Source organism: Cryptotermes secundus, unplaced genomic scaffold (genome assembly GCF_002891405.2).
Source record: "Cryptotermes secundus unplaced genomic scaffold, Csec_1.0 scaffold579, whole genome shotgun sequence".
In the NCBI taxonomy this organism is placed as follows: domain Eukaryota; kingdom Metazoa; phylum Arthropoda; class Insecta; order Blattodea; family Kalotermitidae; genus Cryptotermes; species Cryptotermes secundus.
The window spans coordinates 717,378-737,654 of NW_019719366.1; the positions used below are offsets into that span (position 1 = coordinate 717,378).

A 20,277-nucleotide genomic window follows, 5' to 3' on the forward strand; every position below is an offset into this window, starting at 1 on the left:
CTCTCAGACTGCCATCACTGGCGTCATCCGGATATTCTGTGTTCACTAGCCTATATACGACCAGTTCTGGAGTCAAAGGGCATATTACTTAATTTTTATTAAAGCAAATTAAAGCAAGTACAAGGAACTACGGCAGAGCAGGTGGCACGTATGGCGGAGAAAAAGAATGCATATAGAATTCTGTTGGGAAAACCAGAAAGAAAGAGACCATTAGAAAGACCTAGACGAAGGTAGAAGGATAATATTAAAATGGATCTTACAGGAATAGAATGGGGCGGTATGGACTAATCTGGCTCAGAATAGGGACCAATGGCGGGTTCTTGTCAAAATGGAAAGGAACCTTCGAGTTCTATAAAATTTTGCGGAATTCTTGAGTAGCTGATCTATTGGCGGCTTCTGAAGAAGGGCTCAACTCCATAGAATTTGTTAGGTAGAAGGAACCACTGCATACTTTATCAGAATCTTTTCATGACAGTCAGTCCCTAGAAGTAATGATACTAACACAACTACCCAAACAAGAAACCATTCCCCAACTTGAAGGTTAGCTAGTTAAAGAAGGCTCGCTTCTTTTTTCAATAGCAGATTAAAATCCCAATGAAGCAACGCAAATAATGCGTGAGAAAAATATAGTTGTACCGGATGTCGTGTTATTTTCGGCAGCATGTGATTATAACGTACCAGCTTGTCACTTGTGACCCACCATCTCTTAACTTATATCCGATATAGCCAATACACAAGTCGTGACACATGGCTGTTCCAGATAAATGCAGTTTCTACGACTTTCACTTCTTCCTTCACAAATCTAAATTGGCTATAAAGCTAAAGCCTCTGCGGAAAAGGAGGAAATATGTATTATCTATGCTGTGAAATGACATCTGAAAAAGTGGAGTCAGAAGAGATTGCCGTTGCTAGGGAGTGACCAATGAACACGTTTCCGCAGCAATGAACACGTGACATAACAATGCAGAACTGTTGGAAACGGTGTTTTCTGCTGGGTCTGCCCCGACGCTATATAAGGAGAACTAACTTGAGCTTTTGGTGTGGCATAAGATAACTAAGATGGATACAATCCGCTTTGCAAAGCCTGGACTGACAGAGGACTTAATTTTCAGTAACATGCTATATGTGCGATACGTACACTTGACGAAAGACCAAGCATATTCATACAAGACAAACCCATCCTCTCGTCAGAGAGGAGGTTACGTAAGGATTGTGACCGGAAAGGTTCAGTTACAAAAAAAAAAAATTATGATCGTGAGCTTCAAGGAGCGAGAAATATATCCGAATACTGCAATGAATGGAACCTCGATTCCACGGTCGTCCAGGCTGTAACCTAGTAGCTACAGTGATTGATTTATAGCATCATCAGCATCGTGAAAGTTCCAATTGTGTAACAGTGTTTTGAAATATACACCACTGCAGCAGCCCCCCCCCCCTTCCAGAATATAAAGTGCTTGCTACTGCTCCACAGTTGAAGCTTCTGGGCGCTTCTAATAATCGTGACGACTGATACTAACCTGCAGGGTGTAAATATTGCACTGTCTTCAGTTTTTCTGTAGAGCATGTCTTTACGAAAGCACATAGAACAAGAGAGGGCTGACACTAAATAGCCTAAGTCGTGCACGTTTGTTTATGCCGACCGGGTTCATTTTGTCGGGGAAGAATATAAAAATTGTAAATAACTAGGCACAAATTCTCCTATAGGCCAGCAAAGAAACTGGTTTCGAAGTAAAAAAATATGTGAACATAACACGAAACTGAAACTCAGTTATGATAGAAGCACATGCACTAAGTCATATGAGACTGGTCAGGTATTTAAATATACTTAGGTATCGGCTACAATAACAAGCAGAAATAAGGTTTGTGTTGAAATTAGGACAAAACTCTGGACATTTTTTATTCAGTTACTATACCATATACATATATACTAAATGTTAGAATTTCGTGGCGTGTAGACTCGTTGCCAGGAAACGACCGCGAAATAAGCAACTACACAACAACCGCCACTAAATAATGACTCTGCAAACTCTGTTACGCAATGGCTGAGTTGCGATCATATGAGTGTTTTCTGTGCGTTCCGTGCCGAGATATTATGGCCGGGACAAGTTCGTGAGTCAGTGGATTGGAGTAAATTGCTTGGTGAGTTAGTGAAATAACTGCTGAGGTTCAGTCGTTGTGACCTGTTCCCGTAAGGATTTGGTAGTTTAGGTCGGGGACAGTTCGGGAACTCGGAGGAAGGAGAACGTTCCACGTTGAAAGTCGCTACCAAGCAACGGCTAGTGAAGACTGTAACAGACTGAGAAGACAAAGTGTGTCCTATATTTATCTGTGAAGTGTGTAGAACAGTGAGAGTATAATCTTTACTTGCAGTTAGAGTTGTAATTGTCCAGTAAATCTAGTAACAAATTCAAACCCCGTCTAGAGTCACCTTTATGCGTCAATATATAACTTTTCCGATTGTTCATGGTTGTACTTCGGAGGAAGAAAATAAATTCGAAGCGCCTGGCAACTGCATGCCTAGGAGAATATTTTATACATAAAATTAATGGAAGTAAGATAGTAATTTGTGAACGGAGAAGTTCATGGAGGTAGGCCTAGGCCCACTGGGGCTGTAATCAGTAATCAGTAATCTGTCAGACGACAGGTCCACAGTCTCTTCCAAAACAGTTCCTCTACTTAATGCGATCTCAAGCTTTCTCCTTCAATTAAAATATCTTCTTCGGTCTTCTTCCTCGTCTTTTGGGCACTTCTATCTGCCCCTCCGGTTTGTTTGTCTCCAGAGGAAACATCTCGCATACATGGTATCTCTGTTTTAAAGAGACTATCCAGGAAAAGTGATAATGTGGTAGTTTTTCCATTTGATTTCCACATCGCAGTACAACAGCCGTTCAAACGACTCTGGTCACGCCTGTTGCTATACGAACTTGAACCATCTCGAGCATCATTTGCTTTGTGCTTCAAGTCGCTGCTGATGACGCTGCTTCCGGCATCAGTTTTGGGTTTTTGGTGTGTCTCTCCGTCTGATGCCTACCCTTTAACCTGTCCAACAAGGGAGGCCCTGCCAGTAGCTAGGCTACCGCTGGTATAGCTCTTACGATTCTTGACATACTGAAACCCCCTCACCACGATAACGTGGAGACCCCAACGAAGGGGGTAGTGCCAAGAAAACAAAAAGATAGTAATTTACGGTTCTGCATAACAAGGAACTCGGTTTGTACACAGTCCACCTAATTATGCTATGTCGTGAAATTCAAAAGGTTACATTTAGCTGGAAATGTAGGCATAGTGAGGGAAATATGGAATTTATACTGAATTTTGGTAGGGAAACATATTGGAAAATCATCACTTGGAAAATACAGAAAGAGTTTTGGTGATAACACAGGTGGACTTCAGAGAATTAGGTCGTACAACTGAGGTAGAGAGGAGTCTCAAGAGTAAGATGCTCAGTAAGGCCGCGCCATAGCTCAAACGGTTAGTAGCTGGCTTCCCATCGCGGCGGCCCGGGTTCGATCCCGGGGTCTGGTCAAGTGGTATTTGTGGTGGACAAATTGGAGCTGGGGCAGGTTATCTCCGAGTACTTCGGGTTCCCCTGCCAATCTTCATTCCACCAATTGCTCCACAATCACCCTCACCTATCGTCTGGGGCTGGTACAATAGGGCAGAAGTGGCCGCAGTACAAGGTACTTAGTCCCACACCACTAGCAATAAAAAAAGGTGTTCAGTACCAGGCTTCGATGTTAACACTGTTGAATCTCAAGGCCCCACTTTCAACCAGCAATTACCGCACAATATTGGAGAATCGTGCCCACAGTGGCTTCGGAGTTGAGCAACTGACTAATTTGTAATTAGTCCCTCTTGTGTTACGAGAACTCGGAATTCATTCTCGAAACTTTCTTAAGAACCAGGGCTACTGAGACACGGCACTGGGGACAGTTTTCGCGCGAAAACACGCGCAGCCCTATACTCAGGCCAGTGTTTCCAAACCGCCGGGCCGCGGCCCCTTACTGGGCCCTGGCATCAATTATACCGGGCCCTCGTCTTATAAAAAAGAATTTACCGGTCGCGGTCTCACAAAAGTTGATAACCATTGCTCTAGGCATCTTCTAGCGAAAATTACAGATGTCGGGTTTCCTTCTTTTTGTAAAACAGGGGTATGCTTGTAAGATTTGAGGTTTTCATGGCGGTGGCCATGAAGAATGCAGTCTTCTTGGATGTTGTGCCGTGTAGATCCCGTGTGAACCGACGTTCCTCCGAAACGTCCGTTCACACAATATCTACAGGGCGCCACATTCGAGAAGACTGCATCCTTCAGGTGCATACAACTACACATTTTTTACCTTCTCCGTTTTCTGACTTACGGTTTAGAATATTTTTGCAAAGGAAATTTTGGACAATGGTAAAGTGAAATGTTCTTGTCTTTTATGTAACAGGATGTTAAACTAGTACATCTCATTACTTTTATCTTGCATTTGCAGTTTTAGCACGTGTTGTTCATGAACATCATTTTGATGTACCTTCAGCTGTGAAGTCAGTAGATTACCCTTATAAACATGGGCATTCTTCTTACTTTTCCTGCCTTTTCGTTTTTTTTATTATTACTCGTATTTTACATCTTTACAATCTACATCATTACAAAGTATTAAATAAATCTGATGCAGGTGGTTAGCTTGCAAGGGAAACATTCAGTGATGTTTCTCCTGCATGTAGTCTATTTCATTGATTGATGATGTCTTGGGGCCATGTTCTGTTCAGTCTTCTTGTCACTGGACCGTTGGTGTATAGCTCTTCTATTAATTCGCTGTCATGGTTTACAGGCTGCTTTTCGTGAAGTACTTTATGGCCTATTCAATATATTGGACTGACTAATTGTATTCCATTTCTTTCCCTCCCACCGACTGTTAGGATGTTGTTTGTTGAAATACTTTGAGGAAAATTACGACTTTTATGAATTCGACAATTTGGCTTTTCTTTCTCCCTCTGCGTGCTCTCGCGGGCGTGTGCGGAGAGAGTAAGCTTAAGGGTAAAGGAGCCAGATTGTGTAGCTGGACATTTACCTGCATCTAGTAGACAGGCCAAGATTATGTGGAACTTATCTCCACTCTATATACACTTCCACGAAGTGGTCATGAGGCATAGATGCGATACTGTCTTTTATTTATGATAAATAATAATAATAACAATAACAACAACAACAGTCTAAGTTGCTGGGCACCACACGTTAATGTATTTTAAAGTGAACCGACATGTGGAAATCTGACCACCATCACAAAACAACACTACCGCTCCTATTATACCAGGGTCATTCCATGTGAAGTTATCCAGAGAGGTCGCTCACCATTTTTAAAAAAATCCAAACTCTGTACACACCTCAAAAATATTTTAAAAAAAATTGTAATCCGCTCGGTTCTCCCGGTACAGCCGTTTTTATAATGCGAGAAAACGCGTTTTCGGCTCAAATGGAGGTTTGCGTTATCGTCTGTATCTCGCTAACTATTGCAGCTAGAGACTCCAATAAGAAACCAATTTGTTCCTCATGATATGGACTATAAATCGTGTTATTACAAGGTTTCACTCAACTACTTCTAGGTCTAATTAAGCTCGAAACTTACATATCGATTTTGGGAGAAACGCTATTTTTACCTTCGAAAAACAATGGGAGGGGGAAAGTATCAGACTTGTCGTTTCCACCCTTTGTTGTTACCTACATGGGGAATATAATCACGTAGGTTGAACCTCGTACCTAGTTTCCAGAATTTTCCAGGAGTTTTCAAACTTTGCTCTGGGCGCCAAATAAGCCATTTTTAACATCTCATATCTCCTGTAGAGAAGCTCCGAAAAATTTGAAATTCATAGAAAATAATGCTCTGTTCTAGAGTAACTTGGAGTTAAAATTACAACTTTGATATTCAACTAAGAGCGAAGTTGTGGGCACTTTGAATTTTACAGATTTTGCAGAAAATTGTTCGTTTCTCTTTCAAGAGGAGATTCAAAGTTTCCACTGGATAAGTCAAGAGGCTACACTTCACCCTTTTGTGTATTACTACAAGGCGGACACTATAACAAAATGCCAAGCTTGTGTATAATCAGTGCTCATGTAAAGCACGATACAGCCATAGTTTGTGCGTTCCAAAAATTTCTTATCGCCGATGTAAAAGGAAATGTGCCTTCAGTCAGGAAAGTTATTTATTTCAGTGATGACGCTGGAAGCCAATATAAAAACAAAAAGAATCTTTACAATTTATGTCATCACTATGAAGACTTCGGACATGAAGCAGAATGGAACTTCTTTGCCACCTCGCACGGGAAGAATGCCTGTGACGGCATTGGCAGCACCACGAAGAGGCAAGCAGTGAAAGTCAGTCTTCAAAGAACTCATTTTAATCAAATCATGTGTCCGCTAGAACTGTAAATATTCTGCAAACAAAATATCCCAGGGATAGTTTACTTTTTGTGCCAAAAGAAGAAGTTGCAAGAAATGACATAATTCGAAAAAGCATGTTCCAAAAGTGCAAAACTGTGCTCCACACAAGAGAAAAACACCGGGTCGTCCATCTGGAGGAAAACACGGTCAGGCGTTATAAAACATCCAAGTCCGATGATTTCGAAGACATCGTGATAGTGGACACTTACTGAACTACGTGTACTCTCAAACAAACTGGAAAATATTCGTCGGAGTACACAAAGAACTAATACCATTGGATGCAGGTAAGCCAGTTGTTGAGGTATTGATTTCTTTTGGTAAAATTCGAAGTGCCAACACCTTCGCTATTAGTTGAATGTAAAAGTTGCAATTTTAACTTAAAGTTACTCTAGAATAGTGCATTATTAGCTATGAATTTCAAATTTTTTCGGAGCTTCTCCACCGGAGATACGAGATGTTAAAAATAGCCGATTTTGGGCCAAGAGCAAAGCTCCTGGAAAATTCTGAAAAATAGGTACGGCGTTCCAAACTTTGTGATTATATTCTTCATGTAGGAGAAAACAAAGGGTAGAAACTACATATCTGATACTTTCCCCTCCCATTGGTGTCTGAAAGTAAAAAATATCGTTTTTCCCAAAATCGATAGGTAAGTTTCAAGCTTAATTACAGCTGGAGGAAGTGAGTTGAGTAAAACCTTGTAATGACATGATTTGTTTCCCATATCATGCGGAACAAATTGGTTTTTCATTGGAGTCTCTAGCTGCAATAGTTATCGAGATACAGAAGATAACGCAAACCTCCATTTGAGCCGAAAACGCGTTTTTTTTTTTGCATTATAAAAACGGTTGTACCGGGGAATCCGAGGGGATTACAATTTTTTAAAAAATATTTTTGAGGTTTGAAAATATGTAGAAATAAATGTACGACATTTGAATTTTTTTTAAAATGGTGAGCGACCTCTGTAGATGAGTTCACATTGAATGGTTCGTCTGCCAGGCGAATCGGCTGGTTAATAGAGAGTAGTTATTCTGTACACCAGGATGTGGTAGCACCAGTCTAGCTTTGGATGCTGGAAGTAGTTCCTCTGACCGTTCGTAGAGTGCACGCTGTTGACGTATGACGTATGGAAAAAGAGCCAAGATACAACTTGAATTATAAATAAATGCATTCGATCCACGACAGCAGATATCTTCAATGGCAGAAGCGGACAATTTTCGAACATTTAGAAAGAGGTCGAATAAGTGTTCAGACTTTGCAATTAAAAACTCAATTCAGTTTTGTGCTCTAAACCAAAGGACACGAGTTCCATTCCTGTTCATCAGTTATGTTTTAATTGCCCATCATGTGTCGAATCTTGTCTGAATTAGCAGCTATCCGTGTGTCGTAGCGTTATTCGGTCTTAATAGGCAATGTCGGAATGCCGACCTAAAATAGGCCTCCATATATCCTTATAGATCTTGATCCAGCAATAATAATGGGAGAGGTAAGAGTGTTCATTCCGCAATAAAGATAATTTTCTTGTATGTTAACACAATCACAAGATATCCAATAATCATATCTTAAAATTCTTTATTAAGTCCGTCACAACATATCCTATATTACAAAAGTACGTGTGCTCGAATGGTCAAGAAAATATCCTTTCCATGAACCCCAAACACCTATTGTTGTATCTGCAACAAAACGACAAATAGATCTCATGATTTAGTTGAATCCAGCTGACCTCTTCATAACTTTTTTCTTTGAGATAAGTTTAATATTATCATTCTATTTACGCTTAGGGCTCCCAAGTGGTCCCTTGCCTTCATTTTACGGGACTAAAATTGTACATGCTCTTATCGTCTCACATAGCACCGTCGTCTCTAATAGGCCTACTCCCTGGCTTGGCCATCCACATAGTTGGTGAAGTTTATAGGGCATGATGCTCATCAGTATGTATTTCCTTCCATCATCCTGCCGCTTCCTCTCTCTCCAGTTTCAGGCGTCTTTTTGAAACTTTGCTCTCCACCGTCCTCAATCTCTCTTCTTTCATTAGAGCGAGAGACCAAGCTTAGTTCCTATATTAATTCGTACAGTAATCTCCGAGGTCTACATAAAAGATTCCAAAAAGACTGGTACAAAGTATTTATCGAAATTAATTTGCCCTTAATTTGTACGAGAATAGAGGGGTAACTGTAAAGTATTTTTTTTTTCAAATACTTGAAAGCTGACATACTCGTGTATATTCCTGAATGTACTGCAAATGCAGTTAATTTATTATATTTCAATCCATCCCAGTTGGTTCGGATAATGTACTGCATACGAGACAGAGATTGTCCAAGTCGGCTGAGGTTTCTGAATCACCGACAAGGTGCACAATGCGTGCCTAACCGAAGGATAATATTCGACGTCCATCAGCAAAATCATTTCAAGTCTTGCATAGTATTTGGCTACGGAATAAATTTTGATCAGATAGGTGAACAAGAAGCAAGGTGTTCACTAATAAATGTTTATTCATTCATCACAGAATCGTTCACAGTTGAACTACTGTTTATGTCACTCAAGCAAAATCAGACGTTAGGAAGCGAGTTAAACAAGTAAACTCCTAAATACAACTGTTTAGATCGTTGCCAATCGACTTCAAAGTTTATTGTTTTGGAAACTGAATCTGTTTTTGCCGTGAAGCGCAGTAGAGGAAGGTTTTGTGCCCAGAGGGATCCGTCAGAAAGAGCCAGCCTCAACAGCTGGCAGCTCTTTCCAGTTCTCTTACAACGGATGATGGAAACAGATGTGGTTTCTGAAACGCTGTGTTAAAAAAGAACTTTAAAAAGATATGCACTGTCCGAAAAACGTCATATCTAGTGTTGCATATTATCATCATAATCATTATCAGAAGCATTTAGACTTGGCGTCTGTAAACCTCATCTGAACATAATCCTGATTATAGCAGTGGGACACATTACGTCGTCTTGTGGCGATCCGGTGTGTCGCAGGGAATAGTCCGTTTAAGCACTACAACGAACTGATAAGATACGAGCAATGAAGCTGTCCAAAACATCTTGGAGGGTTCGGCGTACCTTCAGTAGGCCATTAAATAAAAAAAAAATATTAAACGTCTAAGAGTGATTTGACTTCTACGTCGCTACGTGGCGATGGCGGAGCCCCAAAGATGCTTTAGGCGGATAATAAGGACGAAACTTTGGCGCCCACGAGGCAAACGGCAGTCGCATGGTGACTTCAGAGGCTGGCCCGTGCGGTGAGGGCTGTCTAATTCCGGGGTTATGTGGCAGTGGAGGTTCTGTCGTGTATCCCAGGTTGTCGTAGACAATAACGCCGTTGGGGCGGTTGCCGAACAGGAAGTTTCGGAGCGTCATGAAGACTGCGCCCCACAGGACCATGTTGCTGAAGGTCATAGCTGAGGTGACGAACATCTTGAGTTGCAGTAGTGTGTAGGGGAACATTCCCACCGACAGCGCTGTCGGGACCAGCATCCACGGCTCAATCTTCATCATATTACGACCATCTGCGGGAGAAAGCAAGTGATCTGCCACTTGGAAGAACAAGGAGTGAGCAACAGATATTAAGATGAGCCTTAGCTAAACAGACTGTGAGGATGTGAACTGAACTGGAGCAGAGCTGCGTTCTGTTGTGCGCTCTGATACTAAAATTTGTTTTGCCGGGGTTCCCCTAGCCGAATATTAGGCAAGGATTTAGTAGCGTAATTAATTAGGTATTTAAAATATATTCATTGTTTTGACCCGGGTTCCTCTAGCCGAATATCAGGCAAGGATTTAGTACGGTAATCAATAAGGTATTTAAAATATATTCATAAAAATTATTTCCACAATGTTGCTGCTTGGAACCGTAAAAGAGAAAATATATGGACTTAAGTTGTACAATTTTGAAAACAAAGCTTATTGAAGAAAGCAGTTTTCTGGGATGTGGCGCCGTGCAGATATTGTGTTCATCGACGTTTACGGAGGAACATATCGCCTCCATCTTCAGGGTAGAAGAGCACTCTGTGAGCACCTGCTCGCGCTAGTTCCTCGCTCGCGGAGTTTCTAATCTTTTTTCTTCTACCCTGAAGATAGAGGCAATACGTTCCTCCGAAACGTCGGTCAACACAATTTCTACATTGCGCCACATCCCAGACGACTGCTTTCTTCACAGTCACCGCCGTAAAAAACCTCAAATCTTAGAAAGCTTATTGAACTGAGCTTGAGAAGTCTTCTTAGGATAAAGATAAAGAAACTGAACGTAAACGACTCCGACGGAATGTAAAAGTAAAAAAGTAAGTAAAGCTATTTCTGTACCAGGCCGTGAAGGCCCATAGGGTTGTGAGACGTTGAGGGTCCCACATTACCTAGACAATCGGCTGATAGATGGCGGTAAGGGTCTCAGCCTTACGCGCCGGCCTCGCTTTACCCCCAGGAAGATTCCTGGTTCTCATTTCTGTTAGAGGCTGAGTCGACCCCAGGGCCATAGTGCTGCTGGAAGGATTAGGTCAATTGAAAAAATCCAACGACCTCATCGGGACTTGAACCCGCGACCTTCCGGCTTGTAGCATAGTGCCCCAACAGTTGTGCAGTAACAATACAGATGTGAATGTGACTAATATGAGGACGGATGCAGTCCACTGATTGCTCCACAATCATAATTTTCATCTGGGGCTGGTACAATAGGCCAAACATGGCCGCAGTACCAAGTGGACTCAGTCTCACCCCGTGAGCAAAAGGGGGGGGGGAGGGAAAAAGAAAGAAAAACAAAAAGGACTTGAAGAGAAATGGGTTAACTAGGTCTCATACGTGTAGATGCTATGACCAGTTTTTGTGGCACTGATGAAGGACACTACTTTTACGTATAAAGTGGTCTATAGTTAAGTTGAATAATAATCGTTTACAAAAGGAAGCCTCCATACGCTTACTTAGCAGGTTCATTACGTCGCACCATAGCTCAAGCGGTCTGGTTTCGATCCCGGGTCTGGTCAAGTGGGATTTGTGGTGGACAAAGTGGCGCTGGAGCAGGTTTGCTCCAAGTACTTCGGTTTCCCCTGCCAATCTTCATTCCACCAATTGCTCCACAATCACCCTCACCTATCATCTGGGGCTGGTACAATAGGCCAGAAGTGGCCTCAGTACAAGGGACTTAGTCCCACCCCACTAGCAATAAAATAAAAGTCAGAACTGTACTCACTCTGCAAACAAGTCTATTATTTACTATTGCAGTCTTCCTGTATATTACGTCGTACAGCTTGTCATTACATGGAGTCACATATCTGAATATTCAATGTCGTGTGAAATTCAAATGTTGTTGTACAGTTTCTTACTCTGCTAGTCTCAGAGTAGACAAGTTAGATGTAAGCTGTATGTTAGTAGATCAGTAGGTTAGCCTGTCAGTGGTCAGTAAGTCCAGGCCCACATATACGAGAAGGACCAGCAGGGACATCTGGTCAAGGTCCCTGGTGTAGAGGGCCACAAATATACAGTTATTTAAATGAAAATTTTTTACTAAATAAGAAATAATATGGGGATTCAGTTTTATTAAATTGTGGGCTTGTTGTTGTTGTTGTTGTTATTGTTATTATTATTATTATTATTATTATTATTATTATTATTATTATTATTGGTCTTTCATTTATATTCGTTTGATTTAAATACGATTTTAACAAAATATTTATTAAATATATTCACATATTTATATAGCTTTCGGAGTGGGGTGGGGGCTGCACATTTGTGAATGGCCAGAGTTCCCTCGCACCTCTCTCGGCCCTGAGTAAATGGGTCAGTGAAGAAGAGTCACTCAGTAAATATTTTAATTACTCTATGTAACAATTAGTAAGTTAGTTACTCGACCAGTTAGTACATCTTTACAATTATTATATCAGAAATTAAGTTGGTAATTCATCCCTTGAGAACTTCCTGTATATCGTACGCGATAACATTATTTGTGAACTCAGTTATCTTGAGTAGGAACCAAAAGAAAAATGAATGCATTTACACCTGTAACACTGTGCTGAACGCTATATATTATATTATTTCGCTTATATTTTTGAGAGAAGCTAAAGTTAAATTTAGATTTTTTGCTAAGCAAAAAGTAAAGTTATCTCCATGCTATGTTCATCATGCGATGAAGAAATATGGACTAGTGGAGGCAAACGCGAGACTCAGCGCTTTCCTAACTTCGGCACTAGATGATGAATGATCATCTTCATGCCCGACTCCCAGGAAAAGAGCCCCTGGGTACACATTGGACACAAGAATGCGCGGGTCCCAGATCAAGTCTAGTACACGTATATTTGCTGAGGAGACTCAGAAATCTCTCCCTGCCAGGATTCAAACACTGAATCCTAGGAAGTACAGTCAATCCAATGGTAGCCTAACCCTTATATAGCCCGAGCTACCCCTTAAAATTCATATAAAGTAGGTTAAGTTTATATTATGTTGACGAGGTTAGAATTTAAATTGGTCTGACAGATTTTAATATAGATTACATTTCATGAAATTGCTATAGTTCTCTGGAGATGAAAACCACGGATTCATAGGAAAATTGACGATTGGTCAGAGACCATCTCTCAATTATATGTCCGTCAGAGTCACGTATGAATGGGCTGCATAAAATTACATTACGGGGAACCTATGCAACAAATATTATGAATTATTTCCTTCTTCAGCTAAAAGAATAGACAGTTAGGTAAAGTTCTCCCTATGCTTAACTAATTAAGCACTATGCCTTGAAGGTATATGGGGAGTGGATATATGTAGATGGTATTTTCTTGACATCGGCACTAGTTGGAGGTGAGTGATCAGCTTCACACCCCTGCCGTATTATCCCCGGGGGAAAGAGCCTCCGGTACCTATTGGATAGGAGGTTGGATGGACTCCAGAGCATGTCTGGAAGACTTGGAAAAATGAAAATTCTTGCCCCCACCGGGATTCGAACTCGACCCCTCTGTCATCCAGCCCGCACGAGTAACCAGTCGCTATCCCCGCTCCTAATAACAGACTGTAAAACTAATAACTCTACATAATTTTATATATTATTGATGAAGTCCACATGTAATTTGATAACGGCAAATTTTTTACAAATCTTACCTGCGTGAACATAATTGTTTTTATTCTTTTCTCCACCTTGAATCAGTTTGACAGATATATTAGCAACATTCGGCCTGATGATGCTGATCAGAATATTTACTGTCAAGCCAGGGATGAACGTGAAACTCAAGCTTCTGTTCTGGAATAAGCTTGGAATTCCTGACACAGTAAGTAGCCGTAACTTCTGTCCTTCACTGATACCATCACGCCACTTGTCATACGTGTCCAATTCGCTAATAACATTTCTTCTTGAAGACTCAACGCCACCGGACAATTCGACGGAATTATTGTGTATATCTACTTCTTTAATAAACCTAAGGATTTCGGCAATTTTATGTAAAAAACTAAGCTTTACACAAGCTGTAAAGGTTTTATCAAACTGACAATCTATCAATTCACTTTTCCTTCCATAACTATCACCAGCCTGTCCATTGTTACGTTCTTCATTTTTGGATAACATATCAAATTTATATTCTTCGCGGAAGTTTCCACTTTTTGTTTTTTCACCTGAGATGCTGGTCGTCTGAACTCCTTTTCTATGATTGACACCATTAGCTGCTACACTTTCCAGTTGTTCCGACTTAACAATGGGCACAGCCGTGCACACCGTTAACAATACACAGATGATCCAAGCTCTTGGTGTTAGTAATTCCATATCCACGGTGACCACCACAATGTGAGCTAAACACCGCGAGATCACAGGACGTATGTTGCTTTCCGACGACCTTGTTTTGCGTAATATTCTGTAACTTCAAAGAAACACCAGAGAAAGGTAGGGAGGGGAGGAGAATCAACCGGTTCTGCTTCGTGGATAAGTAGCAGGTCAAACAAATTGCAGAACTGATGCTGAGCCCGTTCCATCCTCGTCCTCTGGTATTTCTGGGGTAGTTGCATTAATCTGTAATTTCAATCAAGAATTTCGGCAATCTGCTTCAAAACGGTGGCGTAATGGCGTACTTAAAATTGGAATCTACGGCACTTCCAAACCTCTTCTGCAAGATTTTGTATCTTCGTTGCTTGATGATGATTATGACGCACCTTGTATAGTTCTGTACTAGGGATCTCCGGTTGCAGAATTTAATGTGGTAAAGTAAAATAGTAAAGGTATACCTGTAACAGGCCGTGAGATGTTGAATTTCCCACATTTTCTAGACAATCGACTCATAGATGGCGGTAAGGTTGTCAGCCTTACGCGCCGGCTGCCCTTTACCCCCAATAACATTCCAAGAAGATTCCTGTTAGTCATTTCTGTTAGAGGCTGAGTCGACTCCACGGCCATAGTGCGGCTGGAAGGATTAGGTAAATTGAACAAAAAATCCAATGACTTCATCTGGACACGATCCCGCGACCTTTCGGCTTGTAGCAGAGTGCCTCAACCAACAATGCTACCTAGAGGCCGCGCCATAGCTCAAGCGGCTAGTCGCTGGATTCCCACCGCTGCAGCCCGGATTCGATCCCGGGTCTGGTCAAGTGGGATTTTTGGTGGACAAAGTGGTGCTGGGGCAGGTTTTCTCAGAGTACTTCGGTTTCCTTTACCAATCTTCATTCCACCAATTGCTCCACAATCACCATCATCTATCATCTGGGGCTGGTACAATAGGCCAGAAGTGGCCGCAGTAAAAGAGATTTAGTCCCACCCCAAGCACAATAGACTACTGTAGGTAGCGGTGCAAGGGGCGAGAAGGTCAACCCCTCATACAGTAGTCCCACCCCACTGGCAAATAAAAAAAACTACGCTACCGCGTGCCCCCAAATTTAATGTGATGGAAATTAAAAAGAAATGTACGAGAAGATAGGCACAGAACATTTCAGATCTGAGTGAACTGTGAGTTATGGAGTAGCTGCTTTACCTTAGTCATTTGCAAGGTGGCAAAACATATTTCCACAAAGCTCAATTGAGATTTGAATTCCTTGAATACAGTAAGTTCTATGTACATATTAACAACATTGCTTTTTTATTCAATAAATTATTAAAACATATTGTTTCGGAGTGTCAAATGTCGTTATTACATCCGTTTGGCATATAATATCAAAACTTTCTGGAATTCTCCTGGTATCAGGAAAAAAATGAGTTTATTTTCTTTAAACTAAAAATAATGTCAAGAGACGTGTCTTCCTAAGCCCTATTACTACTTTAATCAATGAAAAAACTCAGGCACAGAAAAGTCAACATTTCACAAGGGCAGAGCAATCTATGCTCACTTCTGGGGTGTGGAGCGGACGATGTTACATTTCAAGGCCATCGAGAACATCATAATTGACACCTTCCAATACCCTTATGCTACTGAACCGTCTTTAGTATCCCCTTCTCCACAAATGCCAGAACGGCTCTAGGGCCAACCCAGTCTCCTGTGCAATGGGTACAGGGGGCTATTTCCCTGGGGGGTAAAACGGCAGTGGCGTGAAGCTGACCACTCACCTATATCCTGTGCAGAGATTCAGAAAGTTGAAGCTGTAGGTCCATCCCCACCGTAAGTCTTCATGGACTGGTGCTCAATTAATTAATACCAGGGATAACTTTACCTTTTTTTTATTGTTAGTGGGGTGGGACTAAGTCCCTAGTTCTGCGGCCACTTCTGGCCTATTGTACCAGCCCCAGATGATAGGTGAGGGTGATTGTGGAGCAATTGGTGGAATGAAGGTTGGCAGGGGAAACCGAAGTACTCGGAGAAAACCTGCCCCAGCGCCACTTTGTCCACCACAAATTCCACTTGACCAGACCCGGGATCGAACCCGGGCCGCCGCGGTGGGAAGCCAACGACTAACCGCTTGAGCTATGGCGAGGCCTAACTTTACCTTACTCTCGTTAGTGTAAGCGAAAGAAATGTCTCAATTGTTTCTGCCACGAATACAAACACTGGCGGGAGAAACGTTACTTGCGATATTATAACCATGTTTAGTGTAGCGACTACATTCTTTTCATCAAATAAATCGACCAATTTGTTCAAAACATAGATGAAGATAACACACGTACACTTTCATCAAAAAATATGATACGATGTTCATCGAAATCCTCATAAAACCAGGAAAAGTAATTTAAAATTCAATGCAGGAAGTATTGACGCATAAAGATTTACAGTCTGTCTACGGTCCAGAAAACCGAAATTAACGGCCGTGGGGATTCGTTGTGCTGACCCTGTGACACCCTCTATCCTCTAAAGTTGGCACTAACTTCACCGACAAGCGGCGGTCGCTTGTTCCTGAACAAAATTCTTTTTACGGCATGAGGTTCTTAGCCTCATGCCCAACCCGAAGGACCAGGGTATCTCTCTTAGTCTGGTCTGTACCCTTTGACCTTTCCGGCATGGGTGACCCTCCTGGTAGTTAAACTACAACCGGCATAGCTCTCCAGGTCACAGAGTCACGCAAGCCACACCACAACGACAAGTTTGAGACACCTTTGGGGGAAATGGGCACCTAGTGACACTAAATAAATGTCTTGAATATGAGTAGTGATAAGTCCTCCGAACTACATTTAAAGCATATGCTGTTATGACTGAGTCGCTGGGGTCACGTTTATTATAATAAGGCGCACGTCGCAAAGACAGGATTCACATTAAGACAGAAGGATATTTATATACAGGTATTAAAATATATGCCCTTTATACAACGATTATTAACACTGCATATATATTTATCTTCGTTAAATACACCAAATTAATATTTGCTTCAGTTTTAATTTAACGACTTCTGGAACAACTGGTACATAAGTGTCCAAGTAGAACAAAAAATACAACCACAAGTTAATGTGACGGAACGTCGAGAAGCCAAAAAACCCGGCTCGAATCACGGTGACTCACTTTGTTTTGTCACCTGTTCATTTCCATGGTCGACTGCTCATCCTCTTGCAGGTGTCTCGCTATTGGTCACAATCTGGTCACAAGTTCAAACGGGGCTCGATATCAGGAAGAGGTGAGATGTGGGGGCCGGCCGCAATGTTGCCATTGCCAGGGACAGAAAGGCTGAGAGAGTCTGCTGCAGGTGCTACAGAGGTCCACGATAGATCGATGTCAAATATTCCTGGATTCGCCATTAATGCATATGTAACAATAAAAGTGTAGACAACTACTTCCTGCTAAATGATGAAGGAATTCTCCAAGCCTTCTTTTAAGCTCGGCTCAAAATATATAATAATTTTCAAAGCCTATATCGTGCCTCTCATTGAGGAGAGATCGCTCAGGGCGCTTTCGAAGAAGCCATCACGAATACAATTCTAAGATCCCGACGATCTTCCTGAAAATCGAACCCAGGATGTTCACCGAAAGCACAGATCACTTTGTGAATTGCAGGGAATAAGAGTGTGTTGACACAACTTCTTCACGTACCATGCATTTCTGGATGCAACGTGGTCTGAGCGACTGTTGGCGCCGTTAAATAAAGCATAAATAGTAAATTAAAAGGATTTGTGGAGAACTGTTTTAAACAGAATTCAGAATTTCAGTTAAAATATTAAATTGCAGGATATATTCAAAAATATAAATACGACCCTGAAACTTGTTCAAGGAATATCAATGCAGGAGTAGGCAAGGATCTTATTCAAAGGATTTCAGTCAAGGAGAAATAAAGGCTGTTTTTTCAAGGATTATAAATGCAGGAAATAGCATGGATTCTATTCAAGGATTGTCGATGCAAGATTAAGCAATAATCTAATCCGAAGGACATAAACGCTGGAGAAAGCAAGGAGCTTATTGAAGGAATATCAACGCAGATTCAGCAAAAATTTTATTCGAAGGATTTCGGTTCAGGAGGAAACAAGTTCCTTTTTCAAACAAGGCCAACACAAGAAACTTTTGCACTAACTGGAACAAGTGGAGACTATAATTTCAGAGAATGTCACTAGAGGAAGTTATTTTGTTCAGTTTAAAATGGCTGCTGGGCGAACTAGTAATACAAATTATTAGATAAAGGATTTCGTAAAGAAGATTATATGCAGGACAATGATAAAGTGCCATATTACTGTTAATGATTCCCGCGGATACTTGTATTTTTCTTGTACATATTCATCACTACAGTAAACATAATTTCATGACGTTTATATACTTAATAGTCACTGTACATTATACTTCAACTTCCTGTTGTTACACAGTTTGGAAAATGTTAATCCATCTCTTCCATATCTCAGAAGATCAGAGTAATATGAAAATTAATGTTGAAAGCGTACGAAATGTGATACGTTTGAAAATAATTTGGCTATGAACATATCTGGCCCTCTGAAAGATAAAATAAGAGAGAAATTTTGGACATTAAATAAAGAGAAACATCTTGTTTTATAAGGAAACTAGCTACTGTGGGGACATTAAAATGCAGGAGATACGATGCATACAGATCTTTGGTGAGACGTCATGGAAAACATCCACTTGAAAGACCGAGGAGTAAGGAAATAACATTAAGATCATTCTTAGGGAAGATGAAGCGGCCTCCGTAGTCTAGGGGTAACCTTCCCACCTCATGACTCAAGGTACGCTGGTTCAAACCCGGCGGAGGTCGTGGAATTTTTAAGGACGGAAAAATTCAGGGAACAAGTCCTCCGGCAGGGACTTTAAGCCGTGGGTCCCGTGTCGTAGCTTTATGGCACGTAAAAGAGCCTCATGTCTCCAAAGGAAGCCACTGACCTAAATTAAGAACATTTCCCGCCCAACAGTAGTCTCTAACGCTTCTGGTAGATGGGAGAAACATCGAGATACCTCTGAACCAGCCTCGCTGGCTGAGTCGGGACTGATGGTAAGCACCAATACCGGTAGGGTATAGTGACTGGTAGAAGATCATAGGGGGAAGCACAATAGATCAAACTGGTCGCGGTGCATGGGGAAACCCACTTCCTCTAACAATAACAATAGGGAAGATGAGAAGGTGAGGAGGGATGTAATCACCTCAGATTCGTATCCGATGACTGGCTTTTATAGCAGTGGGATTGAACCTTAGGATATTTGCAGTCACAGCTTTTGTTACAAATTATGGGGACACGATGGGCGACTGAAGTGCGGTATGGTGGGGGGGGGGGAAACTGAAACCCGGCACTGCTACAGTGAAGCCTCTCTCCACGTGGTTGCTAGAAATTTAACCCGCTCGTCCAGCCAGCAAACATACCCTTTACCGACTGTACTGCTCAAATTCATTACTTTCTGAACTACTCGTAGAAATGGTGGTAACTACGACCCTGTTTTCAATATATAAATCTTTCAAAGTAAAATCGATAAAACCTCCATGGGAGAGTTTCTCAGAAAACTGCTGAAAAATCGGTGAATGCATTGTCAGTTTGCTGTAACTCGATTCGAATGACCCTCCGAGATCTCAGCACAACTTCGAGATGCGAAGTCGATTGAAATCGGAGAGCATCTGTAGTTAGTTCACATGTTCGGCCGCTAGAAGGTGCCAGGAGGACGATAAAGGGGTGGGGGAACACGTCCGCCGTCGTCTAAATTCCGGTGTATCTCTCTCTCTCTCTCTGCCTACCCATCTCGATCTCTTTCGTTTCCCTTCTCTCCTTGTCAGTATAAACTCAACGTCAAGCCATCACCCAGCTGACTTACTCCGAAGTCAAAGTATCATTTCCATACTAAATTCATATAATCGTTGCAATCAGCAATAGTTCAAATGTAACTCTTAATAATACCCAATAAGTTAGTAAACCGTATTTTTATACAAGATAGAAATTCAGTCGATTATACATACGTCATTTGACTAAGTAGGTCACACAAACTATACATGGATGTCACCTACTCTATGATTCAATTGTTTAGAATCGGAGCGTACTTCATTTCACTGGCAGATGAAGTTAAATACCTGCCA

The 20,277-nt window shown here is 41.5% G+C and overlaps 1 protein-coding gene across 1 annotated transcript; it reads right to left on the bottom strand.

Moving 5' to 3' along the window:
• Positions 1 to 8,005: 8,005 nt before the first annotated feature.
• On the bottom strand, positions 8,006 to 14,188 carry LOC111864957. Its single transcript, XM_023852607.2, has 2 exons — positions 13,489 to 14,188; positions 8,006 to 9,920 (listed from the first exon to the last, which is right to left on the bottom strand). Exons 1-2 carry the CDS (start codon positions 14,141 to 14,143, stop codon positions 9,532 to 9,534), a joined length of 1,044 nt encoding a protein of 347 aa, XP_023708375.1. The 5' UTR covers positions 14,144 to 14,188; the 3' UTR covers positions 8,006 to 9,531.
• Between the last annotated feature and the right edge of the window lie 6,089 nt (positions 14,189 to 20,277).

Coding starts and splice junctions, on each gene's coding strand:
- LOC111864957 (XM_023852607.2), bottom strand. CDS start 14,143: ATGGAATTACTAACACCAAGAGCTTGGATCATCTGTGTATTGTTAACG. Junction 9,921..13,488: donor AAACAATTATGTTCACGCAG/GTAAGATTTGTA, acceptor TTTCTCCCGCAG/ATGGTCGTAATATGATGAAG.